The 23835-nt window shown below is 36.6% G+C and overlaps 1 protein-coding gene across 2 annotated transcripts in view; it reads right to left on the reverse strand.

Annotated features, from left to right (window-relative positions):
- Positions 1-7249: 7249 nt before the first annotated feature.
- The window catches only part of PLAA (phospholipase A2 activating protein), a 40705-nt gene continuing 24119 nt past the window's right edge, over positions 7250-23835 (reverse strand). Inside the window, exons 8-14 of one of the 2 annotated variants that reach the window (XM_002929090.4) lie at positions 22973-23130; positions 22058-22277; positions 19370-19441; positions 16066-16134; positions 12800-12901; positions 11119-11283; positions 7250-9957 (exon numbers count right to left, since the gene is read on the reverse strand). In XM_002929090.4, coding sequence (XP_002929136.1) covers positions 9392-9957; positions 11119-11283; positions 12800-12901; positions 16066-16134; positions 19370-19441; positions 22058-22277; positions 22973-23130 — 1352 coding nt within the window. In that variant the 3' untranslated portion in view covers positions 7250-9391. The remainder of the gene's footprint in view (positions 9958-11118; positions 11284-12799; positions 12902-16065; positions 16135-19369; positions 19442-22057; positions 22278-22972; positions 23131-23835) is intronic. The other variant, XM_011237091.3, reaches the window with a different exon arrangement.

A 23835-nucleotide genomic window follows, 5' to 3' on the forward strand; every position in this document is an offset into this window, starting at 1 on the left:
CCACCCCCACCCCACTCCCCTGTGAGCACACAGAGAAAAGGTTAGTATGAGAAGGGAACCAGCTGTCTACAAACCGGAAGAGAGGTCTCATCAGAGATCAATCCTGACAGCACCTTGATCTTGTACTCCTAGCCTCTAGAACTGTGAGAAAATACATTTCTGTAGTTTAATCCACCCAGTCTGTGGTATTTTGTTGCAGCAACTTGAGATGACTGATATAAATGTAAAATGGTATGTATTAGCCTAAAACTAGTTGCATATTAATTACTGGCTGTAAATTTTTCCCTTATAAAATCAGTTGAGAAGCTTCCTTTTAAAAAAAAAAAAGGATTTTATTTATTTAACACACACAGAGTACAAGCAGGGGGTGTGGCAGGCAGAGGTAGAGGGAGAAGCAGGCTCCCCACTGAGCAGGGAGCCCCATGTGGGGCTTGATCCCAGGAGCCTGGGATCATGACCTGAGCCGAAGGCAGACACTTAACCGACTAAGCCACCCAGGCACCCCATTTGAGAAGCCTCTCAGTTTCTACTTCATTCTACAGCAACCTGACAAATAGTTCTCATATTTCTTTGGCTGGAGCAAGAAGCCAGGGCACTGCCAACTAGATAACTGAAGCATTTATCCATTTGGCAGATGAATCCCAGTCTTTGTCCACTCTTCCATATTCTTGTTCGGAATACAAAGGCATTGTTTGACCACTGGTGGTATGAGTACAAAATAGACAAAATCCATACCTTCACTAGCTTATATTTCTAGTAGGGAGGAGCAAACCAAAAAAACCACATAATAGAAAGTGCTTCCACTCTCACTCTGGCATTCTGCATTCTTCTTACTCTGCTTTATTTTTCTTCAGTGCTCTGAATACCACTACACATGCATTTGTTTGTCTGTCTCTTTTCACTTGAATGTAAGGTCCATGAAAGCAATGACTTTGTGTTATTCACTTCTCTATTCCCACTACTCAAGTGCCCTTAATAAAACATTTCTCACATAGTTGGTTCTTAATAAAAATTTGTTGCATAAATGAGTGAATGAAACATAGTTTCAGATGGAGAACCAGATTTATCCAGGATTATATGAACTACTTTTATGAGAGTAAAAGTACCTAGTGAAATTAATGGCCAGAAATTCCTTTATTTAAGGAAGTCAGGAGGAGCTCTGCTGGGAATAGTTCAGTGCTCCTTCATCACATGGCAGAGAGACAGCTACAGGGACTCAGCTGCCACTGTGACACATTCACACAGGCTTTGGAGCAATAGTTACAAACAGCTTTCTAACAGAAACTAGATAATTCTACATGGAGCTCAGCCGTGCAGAGAACTGGGAAAGGACTTTGACTTGTGGTGTGAACATGTCGTAGACACATCACGAAGTTGGTTGGCTTAAAGCCAGAGAGATGCCATTGTCTATTTAGGTTGAACCACATGAAATTGCCTTTTTTGGATATCAAAACACTTTGAATAGTGACCATTTCATATGTTCAATATAATATTATAGAGCTGAAGAGACCCAGCTTTGAACATTGAACATTGTTGTAGACTTAAAGCTCAGCAAACTAATGCAGGACTGCTTTTCTGTACTGGAGGGTAGACAGAGATTGAAATTTATATGCCCTTTTTATAACTGCTCTTCAGCAACTCACTGAGCATTGATCACAATGATCGGCCTGGGATATGTATGCACTAATGCTAGGGCCAATCAATACTTCTTTGGAATTTATAAAGAGACACTAGGTGAGAAATTCAGTCTTCCACTTAAATGCACCATAAGGAAATTACCTCTAGTTGTCACGTTCTCTGTCTTGTGAAGGTTAATAAAAAACACTGAAACAACAAACAGAAAGTCCTAATACTGTCATTTTCATATCAGTGAGCCAACAGTTCTCTCATTTTTCATTAAGCTGTTCTGAATTGGTTTCACTTGCAACCTAGATTCCTGATGAATACAACATACAACATGTAAGACCTTGCATGATCTGAACAGCATTTTCCTCTGTAGCCCCATTTCTTTCCTAGAAATATGCCCTCCAGGCCTATTCAGCAACCCCACCTCCACTCATCTTGTTAAATCTAAAATTCTTTTTAAGTATCATTTCTTATTTAAAACCTCTCCAAACCATTTCCTTTCTTAATCTTGTTAAAATGAAACGCTTCTTCCTTTGTAAGACATTGTCTTCCCTAAAGAGGATCTAGAGCTCCTGACTGCAGGTATTTGTTCAGTATCTTCTCCAATATATGGTTAGTTCTCATGAACAGAGGCTGTGTGTTATATATCCTTGTAGTGCCACCACCTAGTACAGTGCCTGGCACGTGCTAGAGATGCAATGTTAAATTCTGAACTGAGAAGTTCAGGATTCATACAGAACTTCTTTCCAAATCACCACTCTGGTAAATTGCATTAAGGGCCCCATTTCTTCACCTCTCCCTGTATTCATACTCTTTGGCATGTAATTTGGCAGTGTCCTTCCGCTTAAGGCAAGACACATAATTCCCTGCTTTTGAAGTTGACCATATGACTTAATTTGGCCAATGGGATGTTAGCAGATGTGTAGCTAGCACAGTGTTAAGGGAAAAAAAAACAAAAACAAAAACAAAAAAAACCAGGGCACCTGGCTGGCTCAGTCGGTAGAGCATGCAGCTCTTGATCTCAGGGTCATGAGTCCAAGCCCCACATTGGGCTTGGAGCCTACTTAAAAAATAAACAAAACACAACAAAAACAGCAAACAAAAAAACTTGCAGTTGTAAGGTTCACTCTTGTGCTTCCAACATTACCATGAAAATTATATACTCAGGTTAGCACACTGGTAACCAGGAGAGAGATGAGGGCCAAATAGAGCTCAGCTGCCCACTAAACTATCCAGTCAAGCCTACTCTAGAGTAAGAGTCCTCCTCCAGCCTGCAGACATGAATGAGCCCAGTCAGGATCAGCCACCCCTAAGCTTGTAACTTCTTAGGTAAATTAATGCCATTGTTTTTGTTGTTAGTTGTTGAACAGTATTATGGCGGCTATAGTTAACTGATAAAAAAAAGTTTAAATGAAGTGTAAGGATATTTGTTTTGAGAGTTCCAAACAACCATTTTTACAAAATATCATCCGGATACCCCCACCCATGGGCATTTTTTTCCCAGTAGCAATAAAATAAAATACTTTTCTTCTCTTTTTAATATTCTTTGTATCCAGCAGTCACTTTTATTGTTAAAGAAAATGGTAGCCTTGTGTTATCTGTGAAAGCAATGCTTGGTAAGTACTCATTATGTGGTAGACATTTCACATATTTTATTCTTCTACTTTATAAAATCCTAAGGTAACTTTGATTAAACTGGGGCTGAGATCAAGCATCTTGACTTAATTCAGTAGCAAGTGGAGGAAATGTCATTGAAATGTATGCCTTTTTAACCTCAAAGCTAGTACTCTTTCACTGGTGGATTTTGCTATTGAAAATTTTAAATGACATAGAAATAAGCAAACATTTCTTGAATTTATTAGTTCCTTTGAAGACACAAGAATGAAAGAGACATGTCTGAGAGCTTGTTTCAGGCGATCTTCTGCTCTATATACCAAGCGTACATGTCACTACCAGCCACCATAGTTGCTGTTATGATAAAGTGAAGTGACTACCACAAATTGGTGTTTTTCTTCATCTTGATATCCAGCTTTGCCAACATTATTTCTTAAATACTAGTCTCCATTGTTTTGTTACTAGTGACTTGATACTTGACCTGTTTCAGTTTCTTCATTTGTAAAACTAAAACAATTAACAGTACTTACTCCATAGGGATAATGAGGATGAACCTGAAACTAGTATAAAGTAATTGTTTAATGCATGCTAATTTACTTAAATTTGTCCGGATTTTTTTTTTCAATGTTGCTTAACTGGTTTGCTTTAAATTCAGTTACAAACCATTATGTAAGTATTGCTACACCGTATGCCTTTACATCTGATGAAAGTATCATTGCCATTTGGATGTTTTACTTTTCTGATTTATTACAATGTGTCCAGGAGCCCCAAGATCAAGTTTTAAGTCCCAGACCTCATATTAGGCCTAGGACCAGTATCAGCCTACCTACTTTACAGAAGGGCATTAGTTGGCATTCTCCTCTTTAAAGCTTTCATTACTCACTGTATTCTAAAGACTTTTCCTCCATGAGAGGCACCAAAGTGGTTTACTTCTTGCCCTCAAAGTCAAGATCCTGCCTTAGTACCTCCAGAAAACAAGTACCCTGATTGCAAACATCAAACAAGTAAAACCTGATAATCACTTAGAATAAAATATAGGAGAATGAAAAAAAACTTAAAAAAAAATTCACCCATATTTGTAAAGATGGTCAATAGGCTGATTTCACCTGTTTTTTTCCTCCTAACCTCCTTTAGTTATGGTAAGGGGAATATAAACTTTAAGGAAGCACGGTTATGATGCAGTCAAGTGTAAAAAAAAAAAAAGTACACACACCTATGAAGTATTCTTGCTACAATATTTTAATCTTAATCTAACCAAGTCTTTGGATTTAGTGTTCAGTTTATAGGAAATAGGTATGGCAGGCAGATTCTTTTTTTTTCTTTTTTTTTTTTTAAAGATTTTATTTATTTATTTGACAAAGAGAGAGACAGCCAGCGAAAGAGGGAACACAAGCAGGGGGAGTGGGAGAGGAAGAAGCAGGCTCCCAGCAGAGCAGGGAGCCCAATGCGGGGCTCGATGTGGGGCTCAATGCGGGGCTGGATCCCAGGACCCTGGAATCACACCCTGAGCCAAAGGCAAACGCTTAACAACTGAGCCACCCAGGCGCTCCTGGCAGGCAGATTCTAAGAGGGCTCCCAGTGATCTTTTCTTGATATTCACAGCCTGTGTAATGCACTCTCTTTGAGTAACTTGCTTCCAATCAATGGAATACCTTGATGTTGAGGGGGTGGCATGTTTGTGGTTAGATTATAAAAATTCTGACTTTGGTTCCGTTAGCTGATGCTCTCCCTTGCTGGCTTTGATGAAACCATTTGCCATGATGGAGAAGCCCATAAAACAAAACCTGAGGGCAGAGGAGCCTGGGTGACTCAGTTGGTTAAGCACCTGACTCTTGCTTGGGGCTCAGGTCATGATCCCAGCGTCTTGAGATCAAGCCTCACATAGGGCTCTATGCTTAAGGTTTTCTCTCTCCCTCTTCCTCTGCCCCTTTCCCCACTCTAAAAAATAAATAATAAAAATAATAATAAATAAAATTTGAAAAAATTAAAACATTTTACGTATTTCAGAGAGAGAGGAAGCACGAGTAGGGGGAGGGGCAGAGGCAGAGGGAGAAGCAGGCTCCCCACTGAGCAGGGAGCCCAATGCATGGCCCGATCCCAGGATCCTGGGATCATGACCTGACCAGAAGGCAAACTGAGCCACCCAAGTGCCCCTGGAAAATATTCTTAAAACAAAACTAAACAAACAAAAAACTGAGGCAGCCTCTCGCCAACAGCCAACTAGGATTTTAAGTCCTCAATCCAACAACTGGAAGAGAACTGAACACTAGTGAGCTCGAAAATGCATCCTTCCCCAGTCAAGCCCTCGTGAGCCCTCAGCCTTGGCTGTTCCCTTGATAGCAGCCTCATATGAAACAAAGAAACAGAGGATCCAGCTAAGCTGGGCCAGAGCTCCTCACCTCATGAAAATTTCAGGTAGTAAATGTGTGTTGTTCTAAGCCACTTTATTTGTGGGGTAATTATTAAGCAGCAATAGATAATGCAGAAGAGTTACAGAAATGCTTTACAAATATAAAATTGGGGGACCTTGCATTCTGGAATGCCTAGACACTTCAAAGTCAATGATACTGAAAATAAAAATGGAGAAACTGCTCTAGACTGAGACCAAAGAGACATATAACCAAATAAATACAATAAATAAACCTTGATTATTTATATTAGATCCTTTAAAAAAAGTGATAAAAGGTATTATGAGACAATAAGGAAATTTGAGATGGACTAGATATTAGATATCATGAAATTACTGATTCTCTTAAATACAATGACAGTTATAAGAATATTCTTTAAAATGTCGTTATTCTTAGAAGATACATATTAAAGTATTTAGTTGATAAGTGTGATATCTGTAATTTCAAGAGTAGAGGTAAAGCTAATATGGCAAAATGTTCACAACTGTAGAACTTAGTTGGCAAGCCCATGAGTGTTCACTGTACTCTTTGAATTTTTCTGTATGTATGAACACTTTCATTAAAAAACTAAAGAAAACCACATGGAATAATGATATTAAGTGAAAAAATCTTCAAAACTGTATTTATAATCACAATACACTGTGTACTGTGTGTCACCCCCAAAATTCAACATGTTGAAACGTAATCCCCGAGATAATTCCGTCATAAGGGTGGAATCCTCAGGAATGGGGAGACCTCAAAGACCTTCCTCCTTCTGCCATGTAAGAACCCTCATCAAACATCAAATATGCTGGCACCTTCATCTTGGATTTCCTGGCCTCCAGAATGGTGGGAAATTAATGTCTGTTTTTACACCCAATCCATGGTATTTTTGTTGTAGCAACCCAAATAAACTAACACCCTGTGTATAAGTTTTCTATGGAAAAATATACTAGAAATTAATTATAAATTATTTTTAAATTACTTTTTAAAAATTGAATAACATTTCCTAATCTCAAGTAATTTATATCTCAAGACCTTTAGGAAGTATAATGCATCACAAATGATCCTCTAGACATTTTATCATTTCTTAACGAAATAACCATAGATACACAGTGATAACTGCTAAGGAAGCCATGTCCCAGACTCATCCCCAGAATTTGTGAAGAATCTGTTTTTAGCTATGCTTCTTCCATCATTTAAGAGGAACGTGAGGTAGATAAAAATATCATTGAATTGCTATTTAATCATAAACTGCAACTCCCAGGGGCTGGAGGGAGCAGGATCAGAGCAGGGAAGTGGGGGGATCACAACAGAATCATGCCCATTTTAAAAATGTGATGCCAGATGGAGGATAATAGTTCTGAAATCAAGACAATGATAACACGCCTTTTGCAGGCAACTGTGTTTCAAATGCAATATGGACATTAACCCCAAGACTTTTACCACGGTGACTTGACTTGACAGCATGTATCAAGTCGAAAGAATGTACATTAATTTGGCCCACCAATTCCATGTATAAAATGTAGCCTAAGAACTAATATGACACTTAGGATATTTGTCTGAGCACTGCTTGATAGCTGAAAATTGAAAAGAATATCGGATAATAGGAAATGGATATATCCATATAATGTACTATATTTATTAAGGTGGAGGTATGCATACTATATCATGTCAAGTTTAAAAATCAGGTTATCAAACAATGTGTATCACAGTCTTTTAAGAAAAAAACAGCACATTTATATACCTACTAATATGCCACAGACATTAAGAATGGTTCTCTCGGGGTAGTGGGATTACAGGCGATTTTTATTTGATGTGTGTGTTTTATTTGATGAATATGTTTTTATATTCACAAAAAAATATTAAGGGAACCATGGAAAAAAGTTTAACTGAAAAAGACTTTAAAATATCACAAAACCATAATATAACACTTATTTTTCAAGTGGGATTATCTTTTTTTAGCTAAATTGTATAATTTTTCTTCAATAAACATGAAATACTGATACTATAAAAGTTGTTATAAAGACTTGTACACTATAAGAAGCAAACAGCATTTACAATTTGCCACCCTTTACATTTTGAAGAGTGAACTCACATTCTTAATGTCCTCCCATCATTCAAAGATTCTACCTAGTATTTCAAAATATGTAGCTAAATTGTTTGTACTTAAAACTGCATGCTAGACTGGACATGTTAACAAGAAAGAAGTATATTGTAATGGAACCAGGCTGACCTGGGTTAATCTCTTAACTTTGCCATTTAACTTTGACTTAACCATCTAAATCTCAATTCAACAAAAAGTAAAACAAAGGTTCCTAACGGAGGCAGCCAACAGAGTTTTTAAAGTCTGAGTACACATCAGAAAGTTGCAATTTAATACTCAGCAAAATACACATTCCCTCTATTTATATTTTATCCATTCTTTTTTGATATTCAAAGTTTTTCCTTGAATCAACCCAGATGATCGAAAATCTTTCCTCCCTTATTGGTGAAGAACTGTTCTTCTTTGCAATTTGTCATAAAGCCAGTAAATTAATGGTTCTGTATACCATAAATGTTGAGAATGCTGCTATTTTAGGCAAAGTCCTCTTGTGAAAAGATCTTTCCCACTTTTAAAAATAGGAATAGTTATGCTTCTCTTAAGAAACTCAAGTTCTTGTAGACACATTAAATTATGTAATTAGAGTTCTGGTTCCTCCTTTGTGTAGTTGCTAGGATGTTCAGACAAATTTGTGATGCCTCTCTCTAGGAAGTATAGTATGGTATGCACTTTTTTTTTTTTCTCCTGTCATGATTCCTCCCATTATATTTACTTCTGAAAATAGACACCATCACTCTTCATGTAAGGGGTTTTGGAAATTAAATATCAAAGTGGTTAGCCCACTGCCTGGACCATGTTAGGAGCTCAAAAATATTAGTTTTACATGATAGGCTCTGGACTTGCCAATTACATTGTTATTGCTTGCACAGTTACTTGATAAAATTCAACACATTCCAAATTCCCTTTGAGACAATGGAAATGACCAAAAATAAACTAATATCAAAACTAGAGTTGAATAATGAAGTTACCTCAAATAGGGAGGGGCAAAAGAAACTGGATCATAAGCCTGGAGTTAATTTGGGGTTTCATCTGTTGAATTGATACCCAACCTAATGCAGCTTGGTAGGTCGTTTTTCCTTCATCTAAAAATGAGCCATCAAACAAATATAATTTCTATTTACAAGTAACTTAAATGAAGAAATTATATCTTCATATATGGAATATATATATATGGAATAATTTATAGCAAAACAATTTTTGAAAATTCTGAAGTACTTATCCTAAAATAAGACCTTGAAATATGTTGGTGCTATTGAAAGAATCAGTGATGAAAATGAGTACAGAACTTAAATAAAAGGCAACCACTGACAAATAAGTTTGGGGTATATAATAGTAAAAGCAGATTATATAAATAAAAGTTCTTATCTTATGTGGCAAAGTTATGGACATTATGCCACCGTAGCAACTGTGTTGTTGTTGATTTTAGCTCATTCTTAATTTGTTTCTAAACTCCTGAAAACTTATCCACATCACACAGGAAAATCTCACAGTTCATCAGTGCAAAAATTTTATTTCTTCTTTGTCTCCTCTTACCCCCAACTTTACAAGATGTGAAATTTTACTTAACCCACAGCCTTTTTTTTTTTACCATCTGTTATCAATCATGTAAAATGTGAGGAAAAACACTAATCAATTTAAAATCTCAGCCCCATCCCCATTGTTACAGTAAATTTAGGATAAGTCTACAACATTCACTTACTTTAGCTGGTTCTGATACTGAGGCATATTTTTTTATTTGAGAATCAACACCTAAAGACTTGGCTAACTGTACAGCATTTAAATCGTCACTGATAAGTGTCCCAAGAGCCACAAGGAGTCTAAAAGTGGCTTCTAGGTCTTGTACAACTTCCAAGACTGTGCTAATAACTGACAAGCACTGAGCTTTCCCTTCAATGTTATGGTCTTTATGAAAACAAACAGAATAGTTCAGGGTCAATGTAGCCAGAGCAATGTGAATGTTCTTATTGCTCCCTGATTTCAGTTCTATTGCATGAGACATTAGTGATTCCCTCTGGGACATCATGAGCTTTTGTCCTGCCTGGCCAACAAAACAATTGCAAAAAGTCCTCAGAGCAAGCAGCTGGTTTGCTGGCTTTCCTTTAGGGTTCAGAAGACTAATAAGATGACTGCTGAACTGGGCCCCTTCCTTTTCATTGCAGAAGTTCTCGTTCACATTGGGATGTTTAATTGATAACCGAAGAATGTCAAGTGCAGGAAAGACAATATCTATTAAAAAGAAAAATTCATTAATGTTATAAAAACCCAGAAAATTCCTATGACTGTCACTCAGTTTTAAGAATCTTATTCATTAACACACGACCATTTCAGAAAATGTTAAAAACCATGTGCCTGCTTTACAAACTATATATATTTCTAAAACTTTTGTTAAGTTTTTATATTTATTTATAGAGATTTATTACTACAAAATCATATACACTTTAAAGATAATTTAAATGGGTTATTATCTAGCCTGATACTGAGTATTCAATAAATCCTTGAGGGAAAGCTTTTTTTTTTTTTTTTTTTTTTAAGAGAGACAGAAGAGTGTGCACGTGACTGGGTTGGAGGGAGGAAGCTCTATGCCTAGTGCAGAGCCCAATTTGGGGCTAGATCTCAAAACCCTGAGATCATGACCTGAGCTGAAATCAAGAGTCAGACGCTTAACCGACTAAGCCACGCAGGCACCCCAAGAGGGAAGGTTTGTTGTTGTTTTTCTTTAATAGAGTTCCAGTTGACAAATGCTAATAGGATGCTTACAGGTTGGTAAGCTTTACACTCAAAGGACTGAGCAGACATCATCTGAATGAATCCACTCTATAATCTTAGCATCACTAAAAGTAAGGAATCCAGAAATTATGTGCCATGTGATATAAAGGTAGTATGCAGCATCATTTATAAAGGATATTCACCCAAAACAAAAAATTTATTGGACCAGAATCTAATTATGTCTAGCAGGAACTACGGAGATAGTGGAACACATTAAGTGATCTGCCAAATTCACAATATGGGATATTAAGCAGGACAAATGATTTTTCTTCTCTAATCAATAGTATAAAAAACTAGTAAAGGAGAGGACACTTTTGGAATTTAAAAAGAATTAAGTGAGTTAAAAAAAATAATTATAGCAAATGTTTGTAGCCCGGGGTTAAGAGGTCACAAAATGTTCTTGGGTGGTTTGCAGGGGATCCACAAATGCTCTGAAATGGTACATGTATGGGGATCATTACGTTCCCTTCAGATTCTCATAAGGCACATGATCAAATCAAGACTATGAATTACAACTACCCAGGGTAACTTTTACTCAATCTAGAAACACCAGTAATACTGATAGGAATGAAAAGATATACTTACTGCTTTCCAATTACATTTTAAAGACTGTTTCCATACCTTCAGGCCATTTAATAGCTTTCCACAAAATCTGTAGTTGCTGGGCTGTGGGTTTTTCTGAAGAACTATTACATATGAGAGACAATATTTTTTCAAGAAGTATCAAATCATCCTCAGTTAACTTTTTCTCTTCAGGTGCAGTTCCATTAAGTTCCTTCAGTTTACCTAGAACCCAAACACAAACTTTCAAAGTTCTCTAACTATAATTAGCCAGATATAAAAATGTCAAAATTTTCAACAATAGTATTCCACCATACACCATGGGGAAGGTAAGACTTTTCATGGCAATTATCAAACACTGTAAAATAAGGATAAGGCCTGTGAATTTTTAGTTGAGCACAGTAGAGAAAAAGAAAGGTTGGTATGATGATTTTTATTTTACCTGTTATTTTCTAAGATCTTACGAAACTTCCTGCTTCAAGTAAGTTTTCAAGTACATCATACCTGTAATCATTTTGGTTTTCAAAGCAATATCATGTCATTATACCCAAGTATAAGTCAATCCTCTATTTTCTCAAAGAAAAAGTTTATAACAACTTTTAGACAACTTATGTCAATTTCTATGATTGTTAATGAATTAATTTGAATAATTAAATGTCTGTTTATAATATTTATTGACTTATTTCCATATGCACTTTTGATATCACATTACTTTAAAAACATAATTAATGGAAATACTGCCTTTTGTCACCATATTCACACTTCATGAAACAATTTTTTTTTGAAGATTTATTTATTTTAGACAGACGGTGAGAGACCAGGGTTTGGGGTTGAGAGAGACTCTCAAGCCGACTTCCGGCTGAGTGTGGAGCCCGACGTGAGGCTCGATCTCATAATCCTGAGATCATGGCCTAAGCCAAAACCAAGAGTCAAAGCTTAACTAACTGAGCTACCCATGCGCCCCTTACGAATGATTTTCATAAAGATAGTAAAAAAAGGTTAATTCTGACCAAAAAACCCACGTTTTATATTGAGGTGTATATGTTGTTACCTTATCTCAATTCTCATGAAATAGTAGTGGCAAACAGAGGTAGTATTCTCAGTCCAAAAACACCTACCATTTTGATTTGAGAGTAAAAATTAACAGAAAAAGCATTCAAAGTCAACTGAGCAGTTTCATTTTTTTTTTTTTTAAGATTTATTTTATTTATTCGACAGAGATAGAGACAGCCAGCTAGAGAGGGAACACAAGCAGGGGGAGTGGGAGAGGAAGAAGCAGGCTCCCAGCGGAGGAGCCTGATGTGGGGCTCGATCCCATAACGCCGGGATCATGCCCTGAGCTAAAGGCAGCCGCCTAACCGCTGTGCCACCCAGGCGCCCCAGCCACTAATTTTTTTAAGAGAAAATTTTTACTGTTTAAATGCTTTACTTGTTTGTTTTTTTTTTCCTGAAAACATTAAGATCTTAGGGAACAGGATTTGTATTTTTCCCTTTTAGTTTTTTTTCCATTAAAATCATCATAAAGCATTTACCTTATATTTGTATAAGGCTTCTTGCAAGTATTAAGGATCCATTATCAGACTGTGTATTTGTAGTCGACGCAGTTGTGTAATCCCACAACAGAAGTCTCTATCATGTAAGCACCCAGTTCCTAGCTCATGTGAGGAGGAGAAACAGTCTTGAGTGCACTGCAAAGAGTCTATGGATATGTGAGAAAACTATTTAATTAAAATGCACTTACCTAATATTTGTGTAGGGTTTGCCTGGTCAAAAGTGACAGCCTCTTTTTTAGGGAAATAAATATTCACGGTCTTAGATGCAGCTGATCGGTAGGCACTATTCCCTAGAACAGAAGATGATGAAAATCATAAGGAGTAGACAAAACTGAGATTTTTCTAATTGTATGACTTTGTTTTCACAATTATTGAGATATGTAACTACGCAGTACATGCAATACAACAACCTCAGAAAAAAGAAAATCTTAAGATTTTATATATGGTTTGTATTTGTTGATATAACAAATTTTAGTTTTTGGATTGGGAGCTTAAATGTAAAACAAAAGCCTTCCATTTCATACTCTCTATATCTCTCATACTTTTATGATTCTATCTAAATGATAAAATTTTAAAAGATCAAAGAATACATAACAATTATGAAACTTTCCATTCCCATCTTAAAGCATACTGATCTCTTTCTTCTCATGTCTTTTACTGCTTATTCCAAATGATATAGTAGGCATTGTCATTTTCTCCATCATTTAATTTATTCTGTAAGTTTTTATTCAAATTCCAGTTAGTTGACATGAAGTGTAGTATTAGTTTCAGGTGTACAACACAGTGATTCAGCACTTCCATACAACACCTGGTGCTCATCACAAGTGCATTTCTTAATCCTCATCACCTATTTCACCCATCCCACCACCCACCTCCCCTCTGGTAAACATCAGTTTCTTCTCCATAGTTAAGAGTCATTTCTTGGTTTGACTCTCTCTCTCTTTTCCCCTTTGCTCATTTGTTTCTTAAATTCCACATTATGAGTGAAATCTTAAGGAACATGTGGTGTATATATATACATAGAATACTACTCAGCCATAAAAAAGAATGAAATCTTGCCATTTGCAACGACATGGTTGGAGCCAGAGAACGTATTATGCTGAGTGAAGTCAGTCAGTCAGAGAAAGACTAAGACCATATGATCTCCACCATTTTAATAAATCCCCCTAAGATGTAGGTTCCTGAAGGAAAAGCGTCCTAGTCTTTCATACAGTTTTACTTCCTAAGCCCCTATTATAATAACCAAAATGCAATGTCTGACAAACAACTGGCACAGGATGAAAATTTAGCACAATACATAGTGACTAAAGCGACTTCAATTAAAGCATAATTTAAACCTAATTTATAGTTTACCTGCATTCCAAATCTTTATTTATTTATATTTGTTCCAATGGTATTTTGCAAAAAATATGTATAAAACATTTTAATTTTCTGAATATATCAGAAACAGGAATAAGGTAGGTAAAGACTAATTTATGAGATAAATACATAAAATTAATTTTAATTGCTTATAAAGCATAAAATATTTATTGGTATCATCAAAGAGGAGCTAACAGACATTGCCTGAAGTCCTGGTCATTAGAGTCTAGTTGTGGTAAGGAGAATGCAAATGAAATACCGCCCAAACAATTAAGTAAAACAAGATGGAAAGCATAAGGTGCAATGTGAGCTTACGATAGAGTAGGTGATCCAGCAAAGGGCACATGTGAATGTCCAGGAAATTTCATTTAATAAATACTATATTGCAAAATTAAATAAAAAAAGAAAACAGAGGAAAAAGCCAAAGAGTAATTTGTGGTCTAAATAACAAAGCAAAGGGCTCAAGTAATCTAAAACAGAACAGCATCTACCATACTCCTGAGGCAGAAAATTGCATGGGATGCTCAAGAAACTGACACAGGCCAGTATGGCTGGGCAGAAGAAAGGCAGAGAGGCAGGTGATACAAGCCAAGAAGAAATATTCAATGGGAAACCCTTAAAGGGTTTTAATCAGGGGAGGAGAATAATAAAGTTCGAATGTAAAATGATCACTGGCTGCAGTATGGACCATGGAGAGACCAATTTGGAGGATATTACTTCATTTAAGTAAGAGATAACAATAGTTGGACAAAGGTATATAATAAGGTCCAGTATATACACCAAACTATTAAAAACTGTAACTTCTGAAAAACGGCAGGAAGCATGGTTAACTTTAGACTCTTTTCTAATACAACAGGTACAGCTAACAATTACTAAGCATTTAGTCTGTATAAAGTGCTTTATATACATTTTATAATTTTAAGCTCTTAACAACTCCAAGAGGTAGTTATTACTTCAACTTTACAAATGAGAAAAATAGAGGCACAGAAACAGAATAACTGGCTCAAAACAAAACAGGTAAAAAGCAGTGGAACTGAGATTTGAATCTAAACATTCTCACTCCAGAGTCCTCAATCTTAATTATTATGTTATACTTCAATACCACCAGTCGATGTTACTTTTGCAATGAAAAAATAGCTTACAAAAATCACATACTAAGTTAGTTCTTAAGTAGAGTGCTGGGTTCATAAGTATATATTTTATTATAGTCAAGAACATATATATTCAGATATATTAGGCTCTTATAAAAAGTAACAAGTAGGGGAAAACATATGGCAAGAATAGTCAATTCAGAGAGAAGCATGTCTGCCTATATTCAACAATGACGAACAAGTAAGATGTGTCAGACTCTAAGCAAGATACTAAGAATAAAAAAGAAAAATTGCTCAGGATAAGGCCAGACAGCATAGGCCTAAATCACAAAGCAAATTTTTCTCTGGGTCCTCTTAAACAGAACAACATGTAGCATGGTAAATAATATTCTCCTTTTTTAAAGATTTTATTTATTTTGACAGAGGGAAAGAGACCATAAGCAGGGGGAGTGGCAGAGGCAGAGGGAGAAGCAGGCTTCCCACTAACCAAGGAACTCGAGGTAGGACTCAAACCCAGGACCCTGGGATCATGACCTGAGCCAAAGGCAGATGCTTAACCAACAGAGCCACCCAAGCGTCCCTGAATAACATTCTCAATACATTAAGAATGAACAAAGGAGAGATGCAAAAAAACCTCAGTTTTTATAAAGGTAATAAGAAAACCAGAATAGCAGTTTTCAATTCTGGCTACACATTAGAATCCAACTGGAAGATTATAAAAACTATACTTGCCGAGGCCCCAAACCAGAGTAATAGACTCAGTGAGCATCTCTGGAGATGGGGTTTTTTAAGGCTTTCTACATGAGTCTAATGTGCAGTATGACAAAATTCTGAGAATACTCTAAAAGCCAGATCAAGAAGTTTGGTCTTGATCTATTATATGAAAAGTTGTCTAGCAAGAAAAAGACACCAGTTTTCTCAATCTTTCATTAAATAAAAATTTCAATGAATTTTAAAAATCTTAAAAAAAAGAAGAAGAAGAAAAAGAAATGAAAAGTGTGTACCTGTAAATGGGTCAACTCCAGCCATGGTAGTTCCCATACTGGCAGACCCTGGCACATAACGACCGCCACCTAAAATGCAAGAACACATCTAGTAAGCAAAGGTAACTGCACGTTAAAGTTCAAAATGCTCCTCTCTCCATAGAATAACTTATTTTCATTATGAGTCACACTTAAGAATGGTATCTTTATATGCATAATAAACGGGCTATAAATTTGTTTAGAATAGTACCTGGCATATAGTTGGTGACGAACAAACGTTAGTCTTAAAAGTAGTTCTCAAATTACAAAATAAACATTAGATGCCTTATATGTTATAATTACAGATGCTAATGAATTGAAAAAGCATTAGTGGACTGGAAAGAAGAAATGAAAAGGTTTCCATAATGAAATGTGAACAGGGTGCCTGGCTGGCACGGTCAGTAGAGCATTAGATTCTTGCTCTTAAGGTTTTAAGTTCAAGTCCCATTAGATTCTTGATCTTAGGGTTGTAAGTTCAAGTCCCACACTGGGTACAGAGATTACTTAAAAAGGAAACCTTAAAAAATTAAAAACAAAAACAAAAAAATAAATGTGAACACTATTCTATTGAAATAGGATTTTAGCTGACACATAAGCAAAAAAGAGAGTAGGTGAGATTTAGGGACACTATGATAATAGCTCTGTCTCATATTTGAAATCCTACTTGTGGATATTTCATTGAAAATGGAAAAAAAAGAACATGAAAAACCAGTGTAGAGAAAGAATCAGCAGGATTTGGAGATGTTCAGAGTCCTGGATCAGCCTTTGTGGGAAGAAGAAAGATGAGCTACTTTTCCAGCCCCTCTGAATTTAATTATCTAGGAGTTGGTGTAACCAGTGTAACACATACAGAAAAAGTAAACGATACAAAAGAAAAAAACCCCAAAACTGCAGATGTAAATAGATTAAAGTAATGAAGAACACAGAATAAGAGCTTTGTTGAGTTTTTACTAATATTCTAGGTAGCATGCTAAGCATCTTTTTAAAAAAGATTTATTATTTGTAGGAGAGAGAGAGAGAGAGAGTGTGTGTGTGTGTGTGTGTGTGTGTGTGTACACACACATGCATGTAGGGGGAAGGGGCAAAGGGAGAGGGAGAGAAACCCAAGCTCTGTGCTAGGAGTGGAGCCGGGGGCAGGGTTTGATCTCATAACCCTGAGATCTCAACCTGAGCTGAAACCAAGAGCCAGTTGCTTAATGGACTGCACCACTCAGGTGCCCCACATGCTAAGCATTTATATTTATATACTCATTTAAGCATCAATTAGATACCATTATTACTAACAATATTTTAGAAGAAGGCTGAATAACTTGCCCAAGACATTAATTATGAGGCAAAGTACGATCCTACACTTTTCTAAATGTGGTTCTCCAACCACATGGATGAGAGTCACCTGTTCAATATTCAGATTCCCAGGGCCTACCCGTAACAGCCTAATGGTTCTCCAAACTGGCTTCACTTTAGAAACTTAGAGAGCTTTTAAAATTACCTAATAGCTAACCAAACAACAAAGAACATTTAATCAGAATCCATAGGTGAGAGATCAGGCATGAGTAATTTTTACCTCTTCAACAACCTAGTGTATCAGAATCTCTCTGTGGGAAGGACCTTATGATGAGTTAAACAAGCATCCCAGATTCTAACTGACATTAGAAATATGAGAAGCACATAAGTAAGGTAAAGAAAAGAGAATTAAGATTGACCTTTAGCTGTAAGCTGAATGGGAAAAACTCTTTGCCCCAGTGCTACTGGTAAAATTGGCAGAATATATACTAAAATATACTGAGGGCTTAAATACAGTCCAGGCATTTTGCTAAACACTTCACATGTACTATACCATTTAATTTTCATAACATCTCATTATGGGAGGTGCTGTTATCTATTTTTTTATAATAGTGTGGTTCGGTTATCCTAGTAACTCCCTAATTGTCTTGGATGTTTAGTATGCTATCTTGCGTATCTCCATAATCACTGAATCTTCTGAGTTACTGCACTGTGCAACAGTGAGACATGCTCCAGTGATGGCCCCAGGAGTTCTCTTGATTTTGCTGGTATTGCTTGAAGCTTCTTTGTGTTCCAAGAAAAAGCTGCTAATGAGATCTGAGAACTACATTGTTCTAAGTTTCAGGGCATCACTACGTTTGAGTAAGTCATCACTTTATCTACTCTTCAGATCTTTACTACCTTTTTAAATTGCATTATGTCATCAAAGGTTTCCTTAATAGCCATTGTGCCATCGCAACATTTAGCTTGATCTTGACAGACGGTGACTGTAGCATACTGGTTACCAATGCACAGGGTGCAGCTATGGGCATGTGCGCCACCAATTCATTCACAGGAGAGACGCAGCTCACTGAGAGCGAGTCGCAACGCAAGTTCATGACAGTGACCGAAGGTTGTGCGTTGGTCTAATTTATGGTTTAGACAGGAATCTATGTTGGCAAGGCCAGTGGATTCCATAAGTGCCAAGAACCTCTTCCCAAATTGGGTATGTTGTCCAGGAACTCTGGCTGTTGATCCAACAACAGCATCATAAAATACATCAAAAGCTATTCTGAAAACAGAGACTTCTGCTGCATTGAAGTCCAAGCTTGGCAATTTTTTCCCAGTAGTGTTGATGCTGAGGCATGCATACCTTGGTAAATAAAGTCATTGTGAAGAGATACACCAACACTTCCAGGGCTTCACGAAGGCCATTAATAACACAGATCCGAAGACTAATCCTGGGTGGACTGTGTCTTTTCCACGCTAAGGCAAAATATGCCTGAACAGACTTCTTGACTGCACCGCTTCATCCAATATCAGGGACTCACATGACTCCTTCTTTGCTTGTGATCAGTAGAATCTCGCCAGTAATAGCACTCATGCTGTGTCTTGGTTGGTGGGTTCCCCTATTATCTAATTTCACAGATAAAAAAAATACGCTCAGACAGGTTAAGCAACTTGCCAATTTCTCACAGCAAGTAAGTGGTAGAGCCAGATTCTGAACCAAGATCTATCTGACTCTAAAAACTATGCCCTTAATGACTCTTGCTCTCCTTGCAGGAAGGACCACTGGAGAAAACGATGAGTTCTAATAATATGTATTTAAAAGTCATGAGAAAAACTACATAATACTCCAGGAAAAAGCAAAAATTAGAAGTTAAAGAAGAGGAGATCCATCAAAATCGGAATATAGACAAGGGAATTATTAATTATTAGATGATGTCTCCAAAATACAAAGTCATATAATGCAAAATGCTACACATTAAATGAAGAAAGATTAATTATCAAAACTGCATCCCACCTGTAAAAGGATCTGCTGCAGGCAGTGTGTTAGAAGATCCTGATGAAGACCCTGGAACATACCGACCACCACCTATGCATGCAAACAAAGTAAAAGCTGAAGCATGCTAAAATTTTGAATTTCATAAACAGCACAATGCTTACATTAGAAGACTAAGCTTGGAGAAAAAACAGTAGAGCAAAGCTGCCACATGATAGAATAACAGAAATTTGTCAGCTTTATAGCAGGAAAAACTAAGAAACTAAAATTTCAGTGATTCTCTTTCATTTTCTTAACTTTATTACTTTATGAGGTGTTAGCACTGCCTTTAAATATTAAAATAACTAAAAATTCAAATAAAAAAGGAGAAATTACAGGTGGTCTCTGACCTAAATAATATACACATATAATCAGTTCCAGTTCCTATACAAATTCACTAGAATTCCTACTGTTGCTGTTGCTATCAAAACCACAGGCATCAAATGTTAATCTTTTAGAGAACCCCTGAGTTCATTAACTCATGCGTCAAATAGTGTGTTCAGTGCTGGGGATCCAGCCGGGAACAAGATTGCTTGTATCCACTAAAGCTTACAACCTACTGGAGAAAAGAATTACAAAGGCAATGAGTGCTGCAAAGGAAAGAAATTTCCATTTATACTTTTACAAATGTGTGATGTGTGTGAATATATGTTTTGTTAGTACCTCTAGGGAAATAATCAGAGGTATCTACAATAAGATATATGTAAAAGATATATATAAAAGGATGCTTATAAAGTTAGAGATTTAGAAGAACAAAAAAAGCGAGAGTTAAGATTTCCAGATGAAGGGGCGCCTGGGTGGCACAGCGGTTAAGCGTCTGCCTTCGGCTCAGGGCGTGATCCCGGCGTTATGGGATCGAGCCCCACATCAGGCTCTTCTGCTACGAGCCTGCTTCTTCCTCTCCCATTCCCCCTGCTCGTGTTCCCTTTCTCGCTGGCTGTCTCTCTCTCTGTCGAATAAATAAATAAAATCTTTAAAAAAAAGAAAAAAAGATTTCCAGATGAAGCCAGCTGCTCTAATATCTGTCTTCCGCTCCCCAAGATAGCTGACACAAGAATATAATCATGTTCACTCTTTTGTACTATGGTCTAAAATTCCACCAACAGAATAAACAGATAATACACACATTTTTTTTTCTGTCAAGTGCAACTATTGGGACGGGTTACATCATTTATATTCAGTAGTGAGTCAGTCTGATAATTCTGTTTAAGTCAACATGCAGGTGACATTAGCTTTACCAGGTGAATGGGCAATGGAATTTTGAAACAGAGGAAGAGGAGATAATTTAGGAGCATGAAGTATCTGTGAGGGAAGAAGAAAGGAAGGGATATGGAATCCTTGTAAAACAAGGAAGAGCATCAGCACATGAAAATGGAGGGAGAAATGACAACAGGAAAATATTAACAATAAAGAGCTAATTTCAGAATTTTATTTAGAGCCGGCCCTGTACCTGAGAAAAAAGGAAGCATTTTATTTCCTCCTGTACCATGGTCTCAGCTCCTAGGACCCAAAACTCAGGCTAGCACTAGTATTATAATCCATTTCCTAGGAAAAAGGACCTAGACTAATACTACTAGGATTACAATCTATGAACTGGTATGAGAATCTAATACCATTTATAACTTTGTTTTTTTTTTTTGCCCTTCTCTGCCTCCCCTCAAGTCCCCATTTATAACATTTTAGACACTGTGTATTGTTATACACAACTGACTTAAAAATCATTATGTGAGGGGCGCCTGGGTGGCACAGCGGTTGAGCGTCTGCCTTCGGCTCAGGGCGTGATCCCAGTGTTATGGGATCGAGCCCCACATCAGGCTCCTCCGCTATGAGCCTGCTTCTTCCTCTCCCATTCCCCCTGCTTGTGTTCCCTCTCTCGCTGGCTGTGTCTATCTCTGTCAAATAAATAAATAAAATCTTTAAAAAAAAAAAAAAAATTAAAAATCATTATGTGGGATACAAATCACATGTAAACTAAAACTACCCATAGTTCAATCCTAGATTTCATGCCCAACTAACCAATTTAGCCTCATGAGGAAAAGAATTTGTTTACTAAAATTAACCAAAATATGTATTTTTAAAAGGAGTAACTATATAAAGGAACTTCTGAGTTTCTTTTCATTTCATATGACTAAATTAAATTTTCATAATTTTGTTTAGTTTACAGTGTGGCTATATTTTTGAAAGGGAAAAGGGGTGCCTGGGTGCTTTAGCCAGGTAAGCGTCTGACTCTTGATTTCAGCTCAGTTCATGATCTAAGGGTTGTGACAGCGAGCCCGTCAGGCTCCATACTCAGCATGGAGTCTACTTGAGATTCTCTTCCTCTCAAAAGAAAAAAAAGAAAAGAGATTCTCTTCCTCTCTCTTTGCCCCTTCCTACCCCCCCCACGTGTGCATGGTCTCTCTCTGTCTGCATGGTCTGTCTCTAAAATAAATGAATTAATAAACAAAATGTTTAAAAGGAACAGCATATAATTGTTTCTATAAATACAGAATTACTATATAATTTGAGGTTTAAAAATATGAATTTGAAGTAAAAACCTGCTATAGATCTTAGATCTTGGTTTTTATTTAAACAGCTAATCATAATGGATGTTTAAACACATCAAAAGCAAAAAAAAAAAAAAAAAATCAACCAACACTGATGAAAGTACAGAAGACTTTCCTAACTTACCTGTAAAAGGATCTGAAAAACTGGTGTTCCCAAGTCCTAACATTTGACCTTTTGTGTTATCAATAATAAATTTAGCCACTTGATCCAAAAACATGGGATTCAAATCATTCTTCTGTAAGAAGTTATATGCAGTTAACCAGGGATCATCACTGATGTTATATGGCAATTTATATGACGGTCCACCTTCATTGACATCAATTGAGAAAACATAATCAAATTCCTTCAACAGGAATACAAAAAGGAGATAAATGATTACTAACTTATCTGTTCATATTAATGACATATATATCATAGATATTATATGTCCTTTTTAAAATAATTATTATAGCACTTAAACTTTCTCCTAAGTGCAATGTTAAAATCTTCCACTTGGCATATGATGATTGATAGCGACCATCTATGTGTGCTGCAAGATTAGCATTTCACTAGGGGTGGAGGCAGGGGATGTAGTACAACTACATATTAATTCTAAGGCCAAAGGAGGGTTTCCAATTGGTTGATCTCAAGGCCAAAAGGTATTAGCTGTTACCATGCCCCACTCAGCAAAACATGCTGGCATTATAAGCACTGCCCTGCAGGGTCCCTCCTACCTTGTCAAGTTAAATATAGCGAGGCATAAAGCATTAGGTGAAAGGTGGCACAGAAGCTTCTAATTTAGAATGGTTGGGAAGCTTATGCATGGTAAGTACCCAAAGACAAACAGTGGCTAATCTATCAAATGCAGCTCCCCTACATGGAAAGAGCTTTTTTAAAAATCAATTTCAAGGCAGGGAAAAGAGGAAATCTTCTCCATAGAAATGAATTTTTCAATGTCAGACACCAAAGAAAATGTTATTAGCATGGGGAAAAGGGAAAAGAAAACCTCTGTCTACTGCTTTAAGATAAATGGTAATTAGAAAGTAGAAGTTGACATACTTTCCCTTCATATAAGACTTTTCCAGATGTTTGCTGATTAGCACCAGATGAGCCAACAACATCACCGATTTTTATCCACCTCCCTTCACTAACACTCCACTGATAGGCTTCGACTTTCTCCCCATCTCTGATCAGACGAGTCTGTCCTTCTCTAGTACCTTAAAATAAAATATTTAAGAATCAAAGGTAGAATAGCGAGTAAAATTCAAAGCCACTTAGATAAAAAAATTTTAACTTTAAAATTTATACATAAAATAGAATATGTATTTGGTTTAATGAAAATTTTATTAAAATATTTTAAAATGTTACTCTACTGGAAAGTGGCCCAAAAGAAAATAATGTTTAAAAGGAACCTGTATAAACAGAGGAAGGTTAAAAAAGTATGTTTCTACTGGAAAGGAGCCAGCCCACTAAAAATAAAGCAAGTTTTATTACTTAATATCGTCTAACAACACTTTCACTTTAGTGAATGACTCTCTATTCTTCTAGCTGCTCAGGCCAAAAAGTACAGAAGAGTCTGATCCCTATTTCCCTGACCTCCATGGCCAATCCTTCAGCAAATTCTATTTGTTCTAAATTTTAAAAAGATCTAGAAAACTATCTCTTCTCGCCATCTCTACTGTTACCCATCATTTCTCAGTTGGACTGATCTAATGGCCTCCTACTCTTGCCCTGGGGCTCCCTAAAGTCTACGTTCAACCCAGCAACCACAAAAATTCTTTCAAAAGTTGAACGCACTCCTGCCACTCCTCTGCTGGAGGCCCTTCAATGGCTTCCCATCTCTTGGTTAAGTCCTAAGTCCTTGGAATGAGGTACAAGGCCAAATATATCATCCTCTCTGACTTCACCTTCCACTACTCCTC

Source organism: Ailuropoda melanoleuca, chromosome 7 (assembly GCF_002007445.2).
Source record: "Ailuropoda melanoleuca isolate Jingjing chromosome 7, ASM200744v2, whole genome shotgun sequence".
NCBI lineage: Eukaryota > Metazoa > Chordata > Mammalia > Carnivora > Ursidae > Ailuropoda > Ailuropoda melanoleuca.